Raw genomic sequence first — 20,125 nt, 5'->3', positions numbered from 1 at the left:
CTTTTCTACTTGCTTTCCCATTTTGCCAAATTTGTGTATTGTATATATTTTCTCGTTTCAACTTCAATGGGTATATTTAATCTGCCTGCAGCTTAGTCTCTTTTGTTTTAGAAAAAAAGTTACCATTTCAAAAACTTTTGCTAGTTTCCTTTGTAATAGTTTAGGTCCAATCAGGAGAGAAGCACCACATGGATTAAGCAGAAGCAATTTATCATTGACTGTAAAAGAATGACCAGTATAAAGAATTCTGTCAGCCCAGGGCTGCGAGAAAATGGTGCAAAGAAAAACAAACTTAAAAGGTGTGCAGGTGTCTCCAAAGTTAACAAATACTTTGCTGGCTCAGATTCTTGAATTGCTGTAATAGACTACCCTGTACATTTAAGTATGGAAGCAGGTGATCACAATTGATACTGCAGACCTTCACTGGGTGCCATCAGATCTCTTCAGAGCATTCAGACTAGCAGTAGTGGGCAGTTTGGACCCCTATGCCACAGGTAAGCTGTGCAGAGGCTTATAAAATGCACGTTTACACATGTGGTTTTCCAGGAGTCCTGTATATCTAGCTAGCTACTCAGATCCTCAAAATCTGAGGATTTGAGGTTGGGACCAATCTTGGGGAAAAGTCTTGAGAATCTATCCTAAAATATCCAATAAAAAGCCAACATGTAATGCTGGATACCCATTGCTACAATCTATAATTGTAGCTTGAATTGTAGCGTGTTTGAAACCAGACTGGGCAGGAAGTCTGACTCTATTTCCAATTAACCAGTAAAAAAGTCTAAAATGGAGCTGTGGCTCAAGTGAGAGCACCACAGCCTTGATGGAAAGCTCAGGAACAGCATCCAGGCCCTAAATTCAAGCTCCAGGACTGTTGTGCTTGAGTGCATGTGTGCAGGATGTAGGTGTGGCTCAAGTGGTGTAGGCACAGACCTAGCAAGCATACCAAGCAAGCACAGGCCCTAAATTAAAACCAGTACTGGCAAACACTAACAGGAAAAAAATGTATGTACATACATATGTACCCACATGCACACACCACTGGAACACACCTTCAGCCCTTACATTCCCCCCCCCCCCGACTGTCATGTCTTAAAAAAATTCCCATTCTAAATAATTTACATTTTCCACTACATTGGGGGGGGGGGGGGGAAACAAGTTGCCTAATGTGGAGACACAGAATGAGATATGGGTTCAAATCTTTATTCAAACTATTTAGCACACTCAGCAAGTACATCTTTGAACCTGCTTAATATTTAACCATTGGTTAAACTATACATAGCAGAATTAAATGATTTATGTACTATTTCAAGGGTCAATGGGGAAATCAACCTAGTCTTACAATTCAAAATACTGTTAGGTAATCTGTTTTACAGTGTTAACAAAAACATGTCCTCTGTAACCACAGTTTTAACTAGCTTCAAAGAATCACTGGCTGTAGCTATAAGGGATGCTTGGAAGAGACTTAAAAAATTATCTTTACCATATAGAACCACTCAAAACACGTCATTAATACAAGGGGCTCTCGTATTTTAATTAGAACTGGGGTTTATCACAACTTGTATTTTAAGGAATTTCCCAAGAGATGCTCTCATTTTGAAAAATCCTACTAAATTTTTGAAAACCATGAAAAATACCCCAAATCCAACTCAAGTTATTAAATTCAATTGTGTACTTCATGTTATCTGGAATGAGTAAGACCATAGTGTGTTTAAACACAGACTTTAATGGTAACAATTCCTTTAGGTTCACTTAAGTTTAGCTATTACAAGTCTTACGCAGATGTCACTATTAAACATTTAGTTACTTGCACTGGGTTTCTCTTAAGACAATTTCACTTAAAGTGTTTCCATCATTTAACAGTTTGTTGACACAAAACATGACTAATTTAAAGCCACACATCCCATCTTTAACACAGCAGGATCAGTATCCTAATTATACTTCAACTAAACCATTAAAGTGAGTGTTTCACTACCCCTGAGACCCACTAGTTAACTGTGGTTCATACTTACATTAAATGTGAGTACACCCACACAAGAAAGCAAACTCAGTTAAAAAAAATTGATTATCACACTGCAAACCTGTGGTAGGGGCAGAACAAAATAAATTTACACTTACAGGCCAAATGGACTTTTATGCATTAGAAAGTATAGGGAATATCAGTCCAAAGTCAGAACTTAATGAGCTAATGCTCACTTAGCACTAGCCATTTCAAATTGCTGAGTGGGGTGGGGAAGGCAAATTATTTCAAAAATTTCATTGTAGATGATTCTTATGTCCAGTGTCTATACATTCAAAAAGGGTGGTTTTCCAGGTACTTTAAACTTCTGTTCTCTCAAACCTGGAGAAGCCTCTATGGCTTATTCCCTTAGAAGCAACATATGAAATGTTATATATAAAGCATCAAGTCAAAGATAAAGACAACTGGACACTGTTTATAAAGAGAACTGGACATACCCACTGTTATTTTAATGGCTAAGGAAGCCATCTTTGAAAATACCTTAAATCACCTAAGGTTAAAAAATGCATCCATTTGAAAATCAATTAGGATTTCACTGTTCTGTGAAAAGTGCATTTTATTTGTTTGGCTTTTCAAGAAATACTGCCTACTAAAGCTGTTGAGAATTAAAGAGTCCCAGGAATAATTTTAAAAGCAGAGCCAAAGAAGAGTTATTTCTTACCTTGTGGGGCAACTATGTTACTAGTTTCTCATTCATAATTTTAACCAAAAGGTTTAACACAGCATGATATCTCCCCTGAAGAACCCATGATTTTTAAGCAAAAACAAAAAGGAAAAAATTCACTCATTGGAAAAGTTATACTTAGTTATGTTGGTATTTCCAATGAAAAGTATTTTACAGAAATAACAAAGCCAGAACATCTTCAGAAAGCATGCATTTCACTTCTGGTTTAGAGAAAATCTTGTCAACAAATCATGTCCAAACTACATATTAAAACGTTTCATAAACAATTGAACTTTTAACATTTACTTCTAGCTTTCCGCATCTGTGTCAAACAAGGAATGAGTTGCACATCAAGTGTAAGCAGTGCGAAAATGTGGACGTGGAGACATATGCTAGAAATTGAATACAAGACTTTTAAGAAATAAAGCAATGGGAGTGTCAAAACCAGGAAAAAAAGTAAAACTACAAGATTAGGAAGTGTAAAGAATGATAATGCCCTTGTTACTACAGAAGTTTAATGGCACAAATAGCACTTGTCAAGGGAATTAAAAAAAAAAAAAAGAAAACCCCAATACAATAGCATTGACTTTTATTCATTCATGTTAAGTCACCTGAAATGGTATCTGCTGCATTTAAATGCTCATTAATGTAAATGGCTGAACAAACCCATTTCCATGGATGCCCAATATCTCATGGTTAAGTCACTTCAACACAGCCTCATGACAACTCCCACACCAACAGTACTTTATTTGTAAATTGTGACCCACTATCACTCCCACTTTTCCCCCAGCTATCAAGTGGTACATGATAAAGAGAAGTTTTAGTTAGGGGATGCACCTGGAAAATAAAAGTTCCACATACACGTTCCAGAACTGCTAGGTCCCAAGTCCATTTATGAACTCTAGGGCTGCCAGTATCATGTGCAGCATATTAAAGCTACACTATTTGAATAGCTTATTAATTCTGCATAAATCAGGTTAAACAATGTGTCAACCTGTAACAGACTGTGCACTTTAACTGAACATGGCAAAATATTCACTCTCTGAACTTTACATCATCATTTGATGTCAAACAATGAAGCAAATCCCATCAGTATATACAAAAAACAGCTTTCCATTTACAAAACATTGTTTCCCATACTGATTAATCCAGGCAGCTAACTCATTGGTTTATGCAACTTTATTGAAGAAAAATAAATCAATTACTAGCAGAGCTATTAGTTGATCACTCATCCATTAACAACTTGCATCATTTATTCAGTGCTATATTAAACAGTGTATTGGAAGATAGATTAACTAATAGCTCCAAGCCTCCTAACAATTTAAATGAAAATTACAAAATGTTTGAGACCCTATTTTGGAATACAAAGGGTGTTTGACTTCCAATTTCCATTCTCTGTAGAACAAGAACAGGTCATTCCTTTATCGACATGCATAAAATACATCACATTTTCTGTTCTGCTGATGCTATAAATTCAATACCAATTCTCCAGCCACATCAGTTATGAGCATAAAGTATATCATGTAACCTCAAATCTCTAACAGTGGAAGGCTTAAACAAGAATGGATGCTGCAAGAATGTTGTTTCCTTTGATGTGACAACTGAGCATCCATCTCCCTCCCCCTCAGATGGCTTCTTCAGCATGTTAGAGCAGTGAGGAATGGTTTAGTCTCATAACCGAGTTAAGAGTGAAGATATTGGCCACATAATACACATGCTCCATTTTTTAAAAAAATTTCTGAATCTTGGGCAACTGTTCTCTTGTAACTACTTTACAGTTTCTAAAAGCAGTTATTGTCCAAAGCTGGAAGAACTTAAGTCTTCTCAGATGAGCATGTGAATGAATGGAGGGAGGTAAACAAAAAATAAAATTAAAAAAAAAAAAAAAAAAAAAAGATGAGGTCTGATAGGGGAGCAGCCGGATAAGAAATCAAAAAAGGAACAGTAATTTAAAGTTTATTCCAGCTATAATGCAGGTTATTCTGACTTTAAGGTAGCATCACATGGCATACTTCTGAGTCCATTCCCGAGATATTCTGTTGTACCTATAAATAAAGAAGTTATTTTTAAAAATGAAGTTTAAAATCAGTATTTTAAACAGAAAAAAAATTTCTACTTTTCCCCAGACTTGTCTTTAAAGTCACTTGTCATAGTTGTGAGTAGGAGGAATAGCATGGGTACTCAAAGCAGAGAAATGAGACCTCATGCTTTGAAAGCAGTATTATTTTAATAAATATAAAGCAGCACCGAGACTGGAAAGCTAAGAAACTTCACTATCACTGAAGTAATATAATGCTCTAGTAGAAACTTACAAGTGGTTGGTTATTCACTCTGACAAACTTAACACTAAAAAATTATTTTACATGTTGAAACCCATTTGTAGAAGTACATAAAGAAATACTTTACATTCAACAGGATGCTTGTCAAAGCTAACATGTCCTAGTAAAAATATAAATAGTAATTCCCAAAGGTAAAGCCAACAAGCTATTTCTAAAAAACTGTATCCTTATCCTAAATTTTGAGTTGTTACTTCATCTTGCTTTCCGTGCTTTTGAGATCTGTGCGGGTGTATGAAGACATCAGGAAAGGGTGACAGCTGGGATAGAGGTATAATTGGGCATGTTACTCAAAGAAGCGTGGTGACTGAGACTTGCTGGGCAAGCTCATCTCTACAATGGCAAACAGATCATCTTCATTAGAAGATCCACAGGAATTCACCCGAGAGCCAGATTATTTCTGAAGACCACTAATTTTAACAATTTCCCCTTAGTACATCCAAAACCAACAAAAATACAGCTGTAGCCTTAAGATATATGAGTATAAATCAAAGGGTCACAGGAAAACTTTAGATTTCTATTTATCTTTTAAAGTTTAAAAAGATTATCACGAGCTTAATTGTAAACCAAAACAGTTGTTTTTCTCAAATGTAATGTTCTTTTGCCCAATTCAGAGTTAAGTTGTTTAGGATACCCCTCTTCAAAAAGCCAGCACTTTAAAAACAAAGGCTTTATTTAGCATACAGGGAGCCACAAAATATAGCTAAGATTAATGCATGCTTGTCAGTAATAAACACTTAGTTTAGCTGCTTATGCTTGAGTGTTTTTCCATTAATATTACCTACTGGAAAATTAAATAACAAAACAGTATCAACCTACATACCCCAATTCCATATAGTATTTTAAAAAACAATTTATTGCTATTATAAAGGTGATGTTACAGAGAGATTATAATTACATGAGTCAGGTAATGTGTGGGTAACCAAGTTTCAAGCTGATGTTTGAACACCATATTTGGTTAAAAAAAGAAAAGTCTTATTTTATAGGTGGTACTAGGTTTGAATTCAGAGCTTTGCTCAAATTCCTTTGAGCCATTCCTCCAAGCCTTTAGTTGCTGGGTACTTTCCAGATAGGGTCAACAATGCTGGGGGGGCAAGCCTGGATTTGTGCCTTCCTTTCTGTTACTTAGATTTGGACAAGCGCATGCTACTGTGCCTAGTCACTGGCAGAGGTAGAGTCTTGAGGATTTTTATGCATGTGCTGCTTTTGAATGAGGAGTCCCTAACCTCAGCCTCCCAAATGGATAGGATTACAGGCTTGTGCCACGCCACCATGACTGGCTTAAATTTTCACTTACTAGTGCTGCATAACTGTTTTGCCATGCAAGAATGCTTTCAAAGCAATAATGACTACTGAGTATACTTGCACACTAGATATCAAGCAGTTAAAACAGTTTTCAGAAAACTGCCGTATCTGTTACCTTTTGTTAGTTAATACAGTGCCTTAAAGCATGCAGCACTCAAGTGCTGGCAGTACCATGAATAAGCGCACCAGAGTGCAGATCCTCTTACCCTACAACATAGCGTATTTCTCTGTCCACTCTCTCGCTAACCTATTGTACCTAATTGAACAAGTACACTTAGCATTAATTATAACATACGAAAGTTATGATGGTTAGGTTGAACATGAAAATAACTCAAATATTTGAGATATTAAGATGCAAGACTAAATTCCACATTTTTAAGACAATCTATATATTTAGAAAACCACTTCAGACAAGTGCTTTCTTCTGTCAAACTTGAGAATCAAGTGACAGTTGAATGCATTGAAAAAAAAAAATCCTTTCAGAAGGACAATTCACTGTTATTTATGCTAAAATGTAGATTAATTTTTTCTCCTAGGGGCCAGCCTGGGTGCTGTCCCTGAGCTGCTTCTGCTCAAGCTGTACTCTACCTCTTGAGCCCAAAGTGCCGCTTCCGGCCATTTCTGAGTTTATTGAAGATGACAGTCTCACTGACTTTCGTGCCCTCACCTCTCAAGATTACAGGCCTGAGCCTCTGGAACCCGGCTAGGTTTTGTCTTGCTGAGACAAGATCTCATTATATATCCCATGCTGGCTGCAAACTTAGAATCTCCTCCAGCCTCAGTCTCTTGACTGCTGGGATTATAAGCATTTACCACCATACTTGGCCCCTAGTAATTTTTTTTTCAATAACTGGATTTTAGTAATTAGCTTACCAGAAACAAACACCAAGCCTTCCTAGCACTGCTTCAATTTAACTCTAAATAGACTACTTTTATATACTGTAACTACTGAATACTTACTTATCTCTGTCTGTTTTATAGATCCGTGCAATCTCTGGCACTAGGGGGTCATCTGGGTTCGGATCACATAGCAGTGAACAAATGGATAAAAGAACTGCAAGAAAACAAATGTCTGTTACTTAGATGGATATCATGGTCTTTCTCAAAAGACACAAATGGCATTAGAATTTATTGGTAATCTGTACAGGAAATGAGGGGACTAGCATTTTTATGTAGCGCATATCCATGCCATATTATACACTAAGCAAGAAAACATGATGAATAACCCAGTCTTTGCTTTTTCTTAGGTAAGATTTTTCTGTACTTTCAAGAACGCCACTGAATGTTTTTATCTTGACTCTACAAGGTAAAGATCATACTACCAAGAGGACTGTTAACATAAAGCAATGACAAAATTTCACTATAAGCATTAGTTCTTTACAGCTCTGGTTTTTCTTTTTTTGGGGGTCTGGTCATGGGGCCTGAACTCTGGGCCTGGGCACTGTCCCTCAGCTCTTCAGCTCAAGGCTAGCCCTCTACCACTTGAGCCACAGCGCCATTTTTTTTTTGCTTACGTGGTGCTGAGGAATCGAACCCAGGGCCTCATGCATGCAAGGCAAGCACTCTACCACCGAGCCACCTTCCCAGCCCTAGTTCTTATTCTTTGCCACAATTAACGATCTCATCTTGAGAACTTGCTAATATACCAGACACCATTAAAGCTTTTGATAAAAGACTATAGAAGAGATTGACAACAGTTAGATGGGGAGGGGGAGGGAGGAAACAGCAACAGTCACATAAGCTAAATATTAACTGTCAAGGGCAAATACAACTGCAAAACCAAATGCAAAGGGTTGGAATAAGCACACATACATAAAATTAAGAATAAAGACGACTGAGCTGGGGATGTGGTTTAAGTGGAGGAGCTTTGCCATAAGAAGCATAAAACCTCTCATTCAAACCACAGTTCCAGTAACAAATTAATTATATGTAAATATTTGGCTACATGTAATTCAGAAAAAGGGTAACAGCTTTGTGATGCTGCCCTTATAAGTAAGCAAATTATAAGGTTCACAAAACCAAGTCACTTTACAAACAAACCATTACTTCATTCTCTACTTTTGGTATTAGTTTTTTGTCATTACAGTGATTCCTACCAATAACATTTGAATTTGGCATTTAGGTAATAAAGTGTGAGTTTAAAATAAAAAGAGTAAGAAAGTGTTCTAAAATTTTTAACCATGTGAATTATGGCTGAACTTACTTCTATCCCCTTGAAATAATTAATAGTTTAAAAAAATCTAGAAACAGAATCCTTCCAACAGACCTGTATGCACTATATAAGCATATCCTGTCATTAAGTAAACATTTCGGTTTGGTTTGCATTTATCTAACTCAGAAATCATGCAAAATAGTTCTGGAAATGCTGCACTTACGTTATTGACCTAGAAAATGATGTGAGAGGTACTACTGTCAAATACCCTTAATATCATAATTAGCAATGCTAAAAACCAAGTTTCAGGTACTTTATATTCAAAATAGAAAATAATAAAAGGCAGATCATAGTCTTGTGTGTGGGTGAATTTGTGAACTGAAAGTGACACAAAAGACACTGGACAATCAAATAGAAGTAGAGGAAATATATCCCTCTAGGATATTCCTACCGAGGCTTGACAATATTAGATATGTTTCATAATGGAATTCTATTTTTAAAGCAGATCATTATTCACTGATCTAGATACCTTTCCAAGATTCTACAATTTGAAGCACCATTAATGCATAGCAACAATCCATCATGGTTTTACTATCACGTTACTACGTTTGTTTAAAAAAGAAAAACAAACTCAATTTTTCTAAGAGTGAAACTTCAACATGGCATATCATATCATTCTTGCTAAAAAAGAAAGTGAGAATGTATGTCAAGTGATTTGCAGCTGAAAAGTAGCACTGGTCCCTCACACCTATAAAATCCTAGCTACTCAAGAGGCTGAGACCTGAGACTGAGACCTGAGAATCACAGTTCAGACAGACCAGGCAGGAAGGTCCTTACTACGTTTGTTTAAAAAAGAAAAACAAACTCAATTTTTCTAAGAGTGAAACTTCAACATGGCATATCATATCATTCTTGCTAAAAAAGAAAGTGAGAATGTATGTCAAGTGATTTGCAGCTGAAAAGTAGCACTGGTCCCTCACACCTATAAAATCCTAGCTACTCAAGAGGCTGAGACCTGAGACTGAGACCTGAGAATCACAGTTCAGACAGACCAGGCAGGAAGGTCCATGAGACTCTTATCATCAATTAACCACCAAAAACCGGAAGTGGCACTATGGCTCAACGTGGTAAGAGTGGTAGCCTTGAGCAAAAGAGCTCAGAGACAGTGCCCAAACCCAGAGTTCAAACCCTACAAGAAAAAAAAAAAATCCACCAATTTAGCCTCAAATTTCTCCCACAAAAACTTTAGTTTTTCCCACAAAATCTCTTCATAAAGATTTTTTTTTAAACTAACAGTATATAATACAAGTACTTTTTCTTTCCCCATTCTAACCAAAACACTGGCATAATAAAAATAACTTATGAACAGCCAGATAAAACTCATAAAAATCAAAATATTAAAGATTATTAAAGATTATTCCATTAGAAGTATTTACCTTTAGAAATAGTTAAAGCAGGAGACCACTGTGACCTTAGAATATCAAGACAAATGCTGCCATTACTGTTAATATTTGGATGGTAAATTCTTGTTGTAAATGCAACCTAAAATAAATTTACAAAAAACCTTTAATTATGTTGTACAAATAAAAAACTTAAGTCTTTTAAAAATTTCATGAATACACAGGTCTGTATTTTAGTTGTTTCCACTATACATTTTGCACTTATTCATCCACAGAAGTTGAATTTGTTAACAGTCCTAAATCAAAACTGTTTTAAGATAATTTTAATATGTAGTCCAGATTACCTCTAACTTTTGAGTGAAATTACAGGCAAGTAAAACTATGCTGACACTACACATTTAATACCTATAAACCAGTCACACTTCAGTTTTACCATTATGATTACAAAGTAAATGGTAAAGTCTAAGTTATAGCACCACATGCAATATATACTGAAATGAACAACTGGTACCTACCATTACAATAGTGCCAATAACCCAAAATGTTCTAAGACTAATACAGAAGGGGGTGAGCTTCCATATGGTACCGGATATATGTCTTCCAACTTTAATATGTGGCGTTATCTCCTCATTCACAAAGTTCAAGTCCATGTCTAGGTTCTTTTAACTAAAGGATAGGAGTCAGCTATACATAGGTCATGCAATTCCATGTTTCAATTACTTTTAGGCTCAATTACAGAGACTGCTTTCTAAAAATACTATATTCTTCTGAAACAAGTATAAATCCACACTATACGATTTTGAGGGACAATACTTGCCTTAGGTGGTTTGAAGGGGTAGTCTGTAGGAAAATGAATTGTCAAAAAGAATACACCGCCTTGATATGGGCTGTCATTCTGTGAAGAGACAAATGCACTTTAGTATTTAAAAACATCATTGCTAAATATTTCCATGTTTTAAGCAATGGACATATCTTTAGCATGGAATAAAAATCACCTACTTAACTGCAATGAAGAATCTAAATTCAAGAAAAATCAGCTCATATTAATAGACCAACTATCAAAACTAACTAGAAAATAATGAACTCTAATTTACTATGGTTCCATTTTTCAAGTTAAAAAATTTTGAAAAATGTCACCCAAAAAATGCATTACAAATTCTCACAATTGAAAAAGTAAACCAAGTTTACGTATTGCTATAAAATTTACATTTTCACGTACAGAATTTTTTAATAGAAGCACATTATATACGAATGTCTTGGCAATTCAAAAGGCCATTCTACCCACTAACATACCTAGGTAACACCCAAGTTTTCTAATAAACTCAAACATCTCTGTGACATTATAATTAGGGTGGGACTGAGGTGGACTAATAAGCTATTGCATACATGATAAATATCAAGATTCCAAATTCAATAAGCCTTCTCAAGAACACTTAAGAGATAACCCTAAGAAGTAATAAAACTATGTAACAGTCTAGGATTTTATGTTAAAAAACATAGCTCTGATTTCAGAGCTAATTTAAAAACATGCTTTAAAATTTACAGTAATTGGCCAACTACCAGTGGCACACACCTGCAGCCCTACCTACTCAGGAAACTGATATCTGAGGATTAAGGTTCCAAGCCAGCACAGGCAGGAAAAGTCCTGAGACACTGTATCGAATTAGCCAGCAAAGAGCTAGAAGTGCATCTGCAGCTCAAGTGGCAGAACACCAAAAAAAACCAAAAACAAAAATCAAAAAACCAAACCAACAACAAAGCTAATAGTTAGCCCCTAGACCCTGAGAGTTCAACTCCCAGTACTGGCACAAGAAAAAAAAACTTTACACTATGATGTTATCAATATACATCTCCTCTAAATATATCTGTTGTATATTTTATTAGTCTTCATCATGTTTTTCTATATTGTCAAGCAAATAAGACTTATACATCTTCACAAGCAAACAAATTTGACATCTTTAATTCCCACCTCTCTGTAGAACTCAATGTAATGCCCTACTACTACATGCTAAGGTACAAAAAAGGGACACACACACACAATTTTATAAAATCTGGGTATAAGGGTATAAATATAAAAGACATAGACGTAAGATACATCAAGAGTTAAAACATTTTTAAAATGAAGAGTCAGATTCAAAGCAATATACAACTGTCAATCGAAGAGCTACTATTTAAATTGAGTCCTACAGTTTTAATTAACAGACTATACAGCAGAATCTGGCAACCGAGTGGATGAAATAAAAAACAAGGCACCCAGAATTGAAATAAATTAATTAAATGGTTGTATCTGTGTTCTATAATATGGCTACCTCCCCCAGTGTTTATACTCCTTCCTCCTCACAGCATCCTAAGATACTAGTATTCTCACAGGCCTACTTTCTGCTTCTAACATCTGCCCCTTATATATTTTACAAAGTCCCGAACTTTATTATTCTGAGCATATGTTCTAATATCTACTGAACGTATTTGGATATCTTATCACATATATCAAAACTCCTACTCTATGGGTCCTCAATCACATTTTTTGTAATAGAAAGCCATAAGCCAGGATCCTTGCTAGATATAATTGCTTATGCCTTTAAGTCCCAGCAAACAGAGGTACAAGCTCACATGTTCAGGGTCAACCTGAGCTACATAGTGAGACCCTGTATTGAAAATCCAAGGGCTTGGAATGTAGCTCATTGGAGAGCACTTAGTAGCATCCATAATGGGCCTAGAAGATTCTATCCCCACATTTTTGTGTGCAAAAATCACACAAATGAAACATCTACCAGGCCAACCCAGTAAACTGTTCCATTTTCATCTAACTCTGAATCTAAATGCTAACAAACTTAAACTTTCTTCATTATTCCCACTGCCATTATTAACTCAAAATATGTTTTGTTTATGTATGCCAATGGTTTACTATGAATATTCCTGCCCTTTCCTTCTAATTTATTTCTTCAATGCAAGTCTTGGTTGGGGCTTGAACTCAAGGCCAGGGTGTTATCCTTGAGCTTTTTTACACTCAAAGGTGGTAGTCTACCACATGAGCCACAGGCTACACTTCCAGCCTTGGAGATAAGAGTGCCATGGACTTTCCTGCCCAGGCTGTCTTCAAACTGCAATCCTTTGATCTCAGCCTTTTAATTAGCTCTAATTACAAGTGTGGCCACTGGTGTGCAGTTGAAGTCATATTTTTTTTTTGTCATGGGGCCTGAACTCTTGGCCTGGGTGCCGTCCCTCAGCTCTTCAGCTCAAGGCTAGTACTCTACCACTTGAGCCACAGTGCCACTTCTGGCTTTTGCTGCTTATGTGGCACTGAGGAATCGAACCCAGGGCCTTATGCATGCAAGGCAAGCACTCTAATACTGAGCCACCTTCTCAGCCAGTTCTTCGTTTTTGTTTTGTTGTTGTTTTTGCCAGTCCTGGGGCTTTGAACTCAGGGCCTGGGCACTGTCCCTAAGCTTCTTGTGCTCAGGGCTAGCACTCTGCCGCCTGAGCCACAGCACCACTTCCATACTTTCTGTGTATGTGGTGCTGAGGAATCGAACTCAGGGCTTCATACATGGGAGATAAGCACTCGCACTCTACCACTAAGCCACCTTCCCAGCCCCTGAAGTCATATTTTTAAGAACACTTACTCACTGCCTGAAATATGGATGTAGGTCTAAGTAACTAAAACCTGACATTCCATAGCTTTTAAAATTAAAATTCTAAAGTACACAGGGTGCTTTATGATCTTGGTTCTACTAGTCCAATTAAGTTTCATCTTCAACACATTACAATATGCTCGCTACTAAACACAGTATTATACAAATAATTCAATTTTCCTACTTTCAAACTGGAATACTTCCCGATACTACAGCCTTCCTATCAAGTCTGCTGGCTGCAGACTTATATATACCTCTCTATATAGTTAACATTATACATCTCATTGACAATATTTACTTGTACTTTCCTCTTCCATTACACTGTAAAAAGTCCACTAAATGAATAAAGAGAAAGAAAATGTTTTCAAGTATTATTAACTGTGAAGGAAAGAACAATACACTTAAAAATATTACCTATGAGCAAATTATTTTACTTCAGAAGTCTTTTGTAGAATTCCACTTAAGATTATTCCTTATACAGCCCCATTTTTCCTACAACTATAGCATAGGCTATGTGGAATTTACTGTAGTTTTCCCAATCTGATTAAAGAAAAGTTAAGCATGTAAGTATCTGAAGCAGTAAAGAAGTTAATGCTTTTGATGGCGTAGTTTTATCTTGGGAACTGCAAATATAGAACAAGAAACAAAAATACAAACTCTAAAACTCAAAACACTGAACACTGAAAAAACAAGTAGCAACCAATTTTCCCCCCAAACGCTCAAATTTTTATCAGTATTTGTGTTTCCAAAGTGTCTTCATTTAGAATAAGCCAAGTTATTAAACCAAAGCATATCTGATATGTAACTTTAATGATCCAGGCAATTTCCCAACTACAGCTCACTACAATTCAAGTTCTTCTTATTGAAAGTTAAATCAGATGTTACATCTCTTAAGAAAGTAAGGAATTTTTAGTTCTGTGGCTTTTCCATCACCTAAAGCATTTGATTGGTCTTATTATTGTCAAAATCTCCCACCAAATGTACTGACTGTAATGTTATTATAGCTGCTGTTATTTTATTGATGCATGTAGTTTAATTAATGGTGGAATAAAAATGTATGTGCTTACTTATATGGAAGACAATTGAACAGTCACATTTGGTATATTTATAATTGACTCCTTTCTGAAACTATTTCATCATCATGGAAATGAATCATTTTAAATTGAGAATAAGTACATTAAAAATAATGCTACCAAAGTAAAATGGTAAAGTTCTGGTTTACACTTGTTTCCTTCTGTAATCAAGGAAAACTTGAAATGAGAGTAAAACTGGTTAAGCCGTTGTTTAAAGTTGGGTTAAGAATATGTAATTGATGCTGGACACGAGTGGCTCACATCAGTAATTCTGGCTACTCGAGAGGCTGAGATCTGAGGAGTACAGTTTGCAAGCCAGCCAAGGCAGGAAAAACCCATAGAAACTCTGATCTCCAATTAACCAAACCAAGAAAGCCAGAAATAGAGCTGAGGCACAAGTGATTGAACAGCAGCCTTGAGCAAAAAAACTCAGGGACAGTGTCCAGTGCCTATACACACCCACACACAAACTGCTGAGTGAAGAGAAGCAGCAGCACTTTTAAGGCAAAATAAAATTCAAAAAATTTTTTTTGTAAACAGCCAAAAGTTTGCTGGAAGTAACAAAAATATACATATAATCCTGGCATAAGGTATTTCAATTATTAAGCAGTATTTGCCTTCTGTCATAATTTGTCTTCCATCTGATCTTTAGCTTAACATTGCAGCCACATATGTCAATCTCTCCTATGCAAAACTTCATTAATGTATTACATATTTCTCACTTTAATATTTAATTATCTACTACCCAAATTTTTAATCTCCCTCAAAATTGACAAATATGTTACATTCATTCACATTCTTAATAAAGGCATATAGCAGGTGCTCATATTTGTTGATAAAATATTAAAAACAGGAACCGCTTAATACTTGTTCACCCAACTCATGCCAGGCCTAACTCTTTCAAAATAATTTTCTTCTTTAGAAACGTTATAGCATCTACTTAATGACCATGTTCTACCTAATGCATTACTGCCATTAAATATAATAAAAGAATAAGTTTTCTGTAATGTACACATGTAATTTAAGCTTAGAAACCCTAAAATGCCTTCTAATTAAAACAAAACAAAAAAAAGTTAAGTATTTGTGCAAGATATAGTCTTACCCCAGGATGTTTTAGTGCGCTCTAATTCTCTGAAATTCTTAGATGGTATCCATAATTCTGAATATTCAATTATCCAGCATATAGTTTCTTATCTACCCAGGATAGAAAGGAATTTTGCTATATTCAAAATATCACTTTCTGCCTAAATATATTCAAATTTTGTATAAAACAAGTTTTGTAAAGATTTAAATATCAAAGTAATACAATTAAGCTATATTCTTGGGAGTTACTGGAATAAGGTAAGGTCTTTTGACTAACAATTTATGTAGAATTAGAGCCAGTATATTGTCTCTATAAGCAAAAAAAAAAAAAAAAAAAAAAGTTCAATGACTTTTACATTGCTATAAAGGAAAACTGGACCAAGGCAAATAGATAGTAAGTCCAGAGATGTTATTTTCTACAACTGAACACAGGGACAAACACATAAGGTACAATAACAATTGATTAATATAAAATACTGTTTTCTTTCAAAGCAGTACAACTATGGCACATCTTAAAAGTTTTCTACACAGTAAAATAAACTTACAGATAAAAATACAGGATCAGATCAATGCTGGATTTTAAAAAACAAAATGTAAAAAAATAATCTTGATACTTACAGGTCCCATAATTGTGGCTTGCCAGTGAAACACTAGAAAAAGAAGAGGAAAAACTCTTCTTAAAAACATTCTTCTTAGCATCTCAAAATGCAAATTTTATGAAATTCTCATAAAAATCAATTCAGAAAAGTTACTTACTGTCATCCCCAACTGGACCTGCAGAGCACTGTGCTGGAGGATCACGGGCCAAATCACTAAGTTCCTACATCAAGACAGAAAATGATTCATGATATACTCAATGTCAAAGAACAAAGCCAACTCTTCTAGCTACTTTTATTCTATTTTTAAAAGAACACACCAATCACAATTTACACTTAATACAGGCTATACAATTCTTCTGTCTTGTTGTTAAAATATGGTCTAAGCATATTTAACTGACCCATACCTGAGAAAATCCCCTTGGTTAGGATTCAGAAAAGTTTATTACTAGTGCCCAGGACCAGCAACCTTTCTTTTTTTTTATTATTAAAATCTGAGCTTGGAAAGAGTCTACATCTATAGAAAGATGTCTGCTCTTAGCAAATCATGCAACTTATTCCCAATACATGTAATTTAACCCTTCTATGGCTTTGTGGTAGCGCTGCCTGCCACAAGTAAAAACAAAACAAAAAACAAAAAAAAGAACACAAGGTCCTGATATCAAGCACCAGTACCGGCACATGCACAGAGAAGTTTTATTCTTACTCAGTTTCCTAAATAATTTAAAATAATGTAGCTCCATGTTACCAACAATTCAATTATATTATCAAAATATTAAAGTTAAACCAACCACTACATACTGCTCTGTACATTTTCAACTCAAAAGTTTGTTTCACCCCTCAGTGCACTATTTTTACAATAAAAATATTTTAAAAAATTGTTTTAGTCTAAGTAAGTAAAAGTTACACCCACAATTTGTTTTGGGTCTCAACGTGGAAAAAAAAAAAAATCAAGGGTAATGACTGGGAACAACAGAAACAGACCAATAGGTCTGACTGCCATCATACACAAAACATCAAGTACTAGGAGAAGGAAGTATGCAGAACACAAATCACTTCCAAAGAAATTTGTTTGGATGGTATGCCTATCTTGCCTAAATTGGTCTTGAATTTTCAGTCCTCCTGCCTCAGCCTCCCGAGTGTAGTTGGGATTACAGGCAAGTGTCATGACCTGCTAAATACCATTGGGGGAGGGGGGAGGGCAATCTTGGGACTTGAACTCAGGGCCTGGCCACTGTCCTGAGATGCTTTTGCTCAAGGCTAGCATTCTACCACTTGCACCACAGAGCCACTTTTGGCCTTTTTTGTTTATGTGGTACTGAGGAATTGAACCCCGTGCTTCATGTATGCTAGAAAAAGCACTCTACCACTTAGCCACATTCCCAACCCTAAATGCCTAATTTAAAAAGACAGGATGAAGAATAATCCTGCCTCACAGCAATAATCAACCAGTTTTATCAGTATCAAACACTTCAAACCCAAACATATTACCTTTCATTTCATTCAAACTTACTATTAATTTAATTATTGCTAAGGACAGAAATTTAAGCACATGAAAATAAACTTCTGATCTTTCCTTCTCATCGAAAAGTCCAATGTAACGAGTCAAAGATATAGAAAACATCCTAGAAGTATGCAGAGAATTCTTAAATTCCAGAACAATCTTATGAATGCAGAATTTCCTAGTGCTAGGAAATATATATCAGCATGCCATTATGGCCATTACAAAAGAATACATTCTATCTAGAATATATACATATAAACCCTATTACTCTTAATGTTCTAAAAGTCAGGTGTGTGTTTCTTTATACCACTGAATATCATGAAGACATTTTCATATCCAGTGTGATTTTCTGAAATCTATGATTTGATATATATGAATAAGAAAAATTCTAGCCTTCATGTTAAACAATGTTTTAACTATATCAAATCCCATATCAAAATCATACACTACTGAAGTTAAAAGTATGCAACAGCTTTCTGGAGCAGCAGTGGCTCACACCTATAATCCTAGCTACTCAGCAGACTGAGATCTGAGGATTGCAGTTCATAACCAGACCGGATAGAAGACTTTTCTCCGCTCTAGGACTGTCACAAAACAACAACAATCCTCTTTTCCCATAAAATATCAAGGATGACTCGTACTCAAGCTAAACCTTTTCAACTCACTGGCTGTTTTTTGTAATTGTTGCTGGTTGGTCTAGGGCCTGGACACTGTCCCTGAGCCTCTCTGTGCTCAAGGCTACTGCTCTACCACTTGAGACACATGCCACTTCTGGCCTTTTCAGTTTACGTGGTACTGAGGAATCGAACCCAGGGCTTCATGTATGTTAGGCAAGCACTCTACCACCAAGCCACATTCCCAGCCCCTGCTTTTTTTTTTCTTTTTTAAAACAAAATACTAATTTGGCATTCTATTGCTCAAGCCACTTCCGGCTTTGTGATGATTTTAGTTTTGTCTGTCTTCACAGACAGGCCTCAAAGCACATTTCTCAGATCTCAGCCTTCTGAGCAGCTAGAAGCAAGCCACCAGCACTTAGCTGTATTTAAGTCTTGAGAATATGATTGACTTAATGGAGGCACACTAGCCTGGCACAAAACTTACTAGAAATTAATAATAGTCCATTGAAGACCACCCATATCGAAGACAAGACTTCATAGGTAAAGCATGTAATTAATTTGTGAGGAAAAAAAACTTTTATGCTTAGAGATCTAAAAATCTAGTATTTAAGCATTACCAAAAGGAGTGTTTTAAAAAGCTTCCGAGAACACAATTCAGTTTCCTTCTTAACACCTACCCCAAATTACTTAACATTTAAGACTATTTTAAATGTAATCAAAATTTAAGATGCTAAAGGTCAGGAAAAAAAGTCATTTTGGATAGAAGAAACGTATTTTTCCCCATACTGATGTCAAATAGCAACATAAGCCTTTAATGCTAGCATTAGCATTAAGGGCATAATTTCAGATAGTTAACAATTTCAGATTCCCAGTCCTATTTATTTCAGGCTCTTTTTACTCTTTTTTTTTTTTTTGTCGGTCGTGGGGCTTGAACTCTGGGCCTGGGCGCTGTCCCTCAGCTCTTCAGCTCAAGGCGAGCGCTCTTACCACTTGAGCTACAGCGCCACTTCCGGTTTTCTGGTGGTTTATTGGAGATAGGAGTCTCACCGTCTCTCCTGCCCGGGCTGGCTTTGAACCGCGATCCTCAGATCTCAGCCTCCTGAGTAGCTAGGATTACAGGCGTGAGCCACCAGCGCCCGGCTAGGCTCTTGTTACTCTTAAAATAATTTTTTTTCTTCTTTTTTTGGGTCCAGTCGGGGGGCCTGAACTCTGGGCCTGGGCGCTGTCCCTCAGCTCTTCAGCTCAAGGCTAGCGCTCTACCACTTGAGCCACAGTGCCACTTCCCGCTTTTTTCTTTTTGCTTATGTGGTGCTGAGGAATCAAATCCAGGGCCTCATGCATGCAAGGCAAGCGCTCTACCACTGAGCCACCTTCCCAGCCCCTCTTAAAATAATTTCTATGAGTCTCATTTTCCAAATTCTCATTAAGTAAAAACTGAAGATTAAAAATGTTAAATTCTACTTTTTTCTTGCTATTTCTAAGTAGTACTGGACCTTAAACTTAGGCTAGCACTCTACAAATCATACTTCAACTGTTTTGCTTTAGTTGTAGCTAGGTGTCCCATGCATTTAGCCCAGGTTAGCCACCCAGATAGCCACCTTCTACCTATACCTGAGACTAGAGTTATCACTGTTATTGGTTTGTACGTTGAGATGAAGGTCTTTGAAGGGCTTTCATCTAGCCTACACTCAAACCATGGCAATCCTCCCCCATCTCTGCAGAGAAGCTGTTATTAACAGGCATAAG

At 36.2% G+C, this 20,125-nt stretch overlaps 1 protein-coding gene across 5 annotated transcripts in view; it reads right to left on the bottom strand.

The window, feature by feature from the left end:
* Positions 1–1,703: 1,703 nt before the first annotated feature.
* Positions 1,704–20,125, bottom strand: part of Ube2d3 (ubiquitin conjugating enzyme E2 D3) — a 30,755-nt gene continuing 12,333 nt past the window's right edge. For all 5 annotated transcript variants that reach the window (XM_042701624.1, XM_042701627.1, XM_042701626.1 and 2 more), the window contains exons 3-8: positions 16,419–16,482; positions 16,281–16,312; positions 10,692–10,769; positions 9,911–10,016; positions 7,283–7,376; positions 1,704–4,726 (exon numbers count right to left, since the gene is read on the bottom strand). In XM_042701624.1, the coding sequence (XP_042557558.1) occupies positions 4,681–4,726; positions 7,283–7,376; positions 9,911–10,016; positions 10,692–10,769; positions 16,281–16,312; positions 16,419–16,482 (420 nt within the window). In that variant the 3' untranslated portion in view covers positions 1,704–4,680. The remainder of the gene's footprint in view (positions 4,727–7,282; positions 7,377–9,910; positions 10,017–10,691; positions 10,770–16,280; positions 16,313–16,418; positions 16,483–20,125) is intronic.

This window comes from Dipodomys spectabilis, unplaced genomic scaffold, assembly GCF_019054845.1.
Source record: "Dipodomys spectabilis isolate Male_0828 unplaced genomic scaffold, ASM1905484v1 ptg000297l, whole genome shotgun sequence".
Taxonomy (NCBI): domain Eukaryota; kingdom Metazoa; phylum Chordata; class Mammalia; order Rodentia; family Heteromyidae; genus Dipodomys; species Dipodomys spectabilis.
The sequence above is the reverse complement of the archived record's forward strand: the minus strand, read 5'-3'. Positions and strand labels throughout refer to the sequence as shown.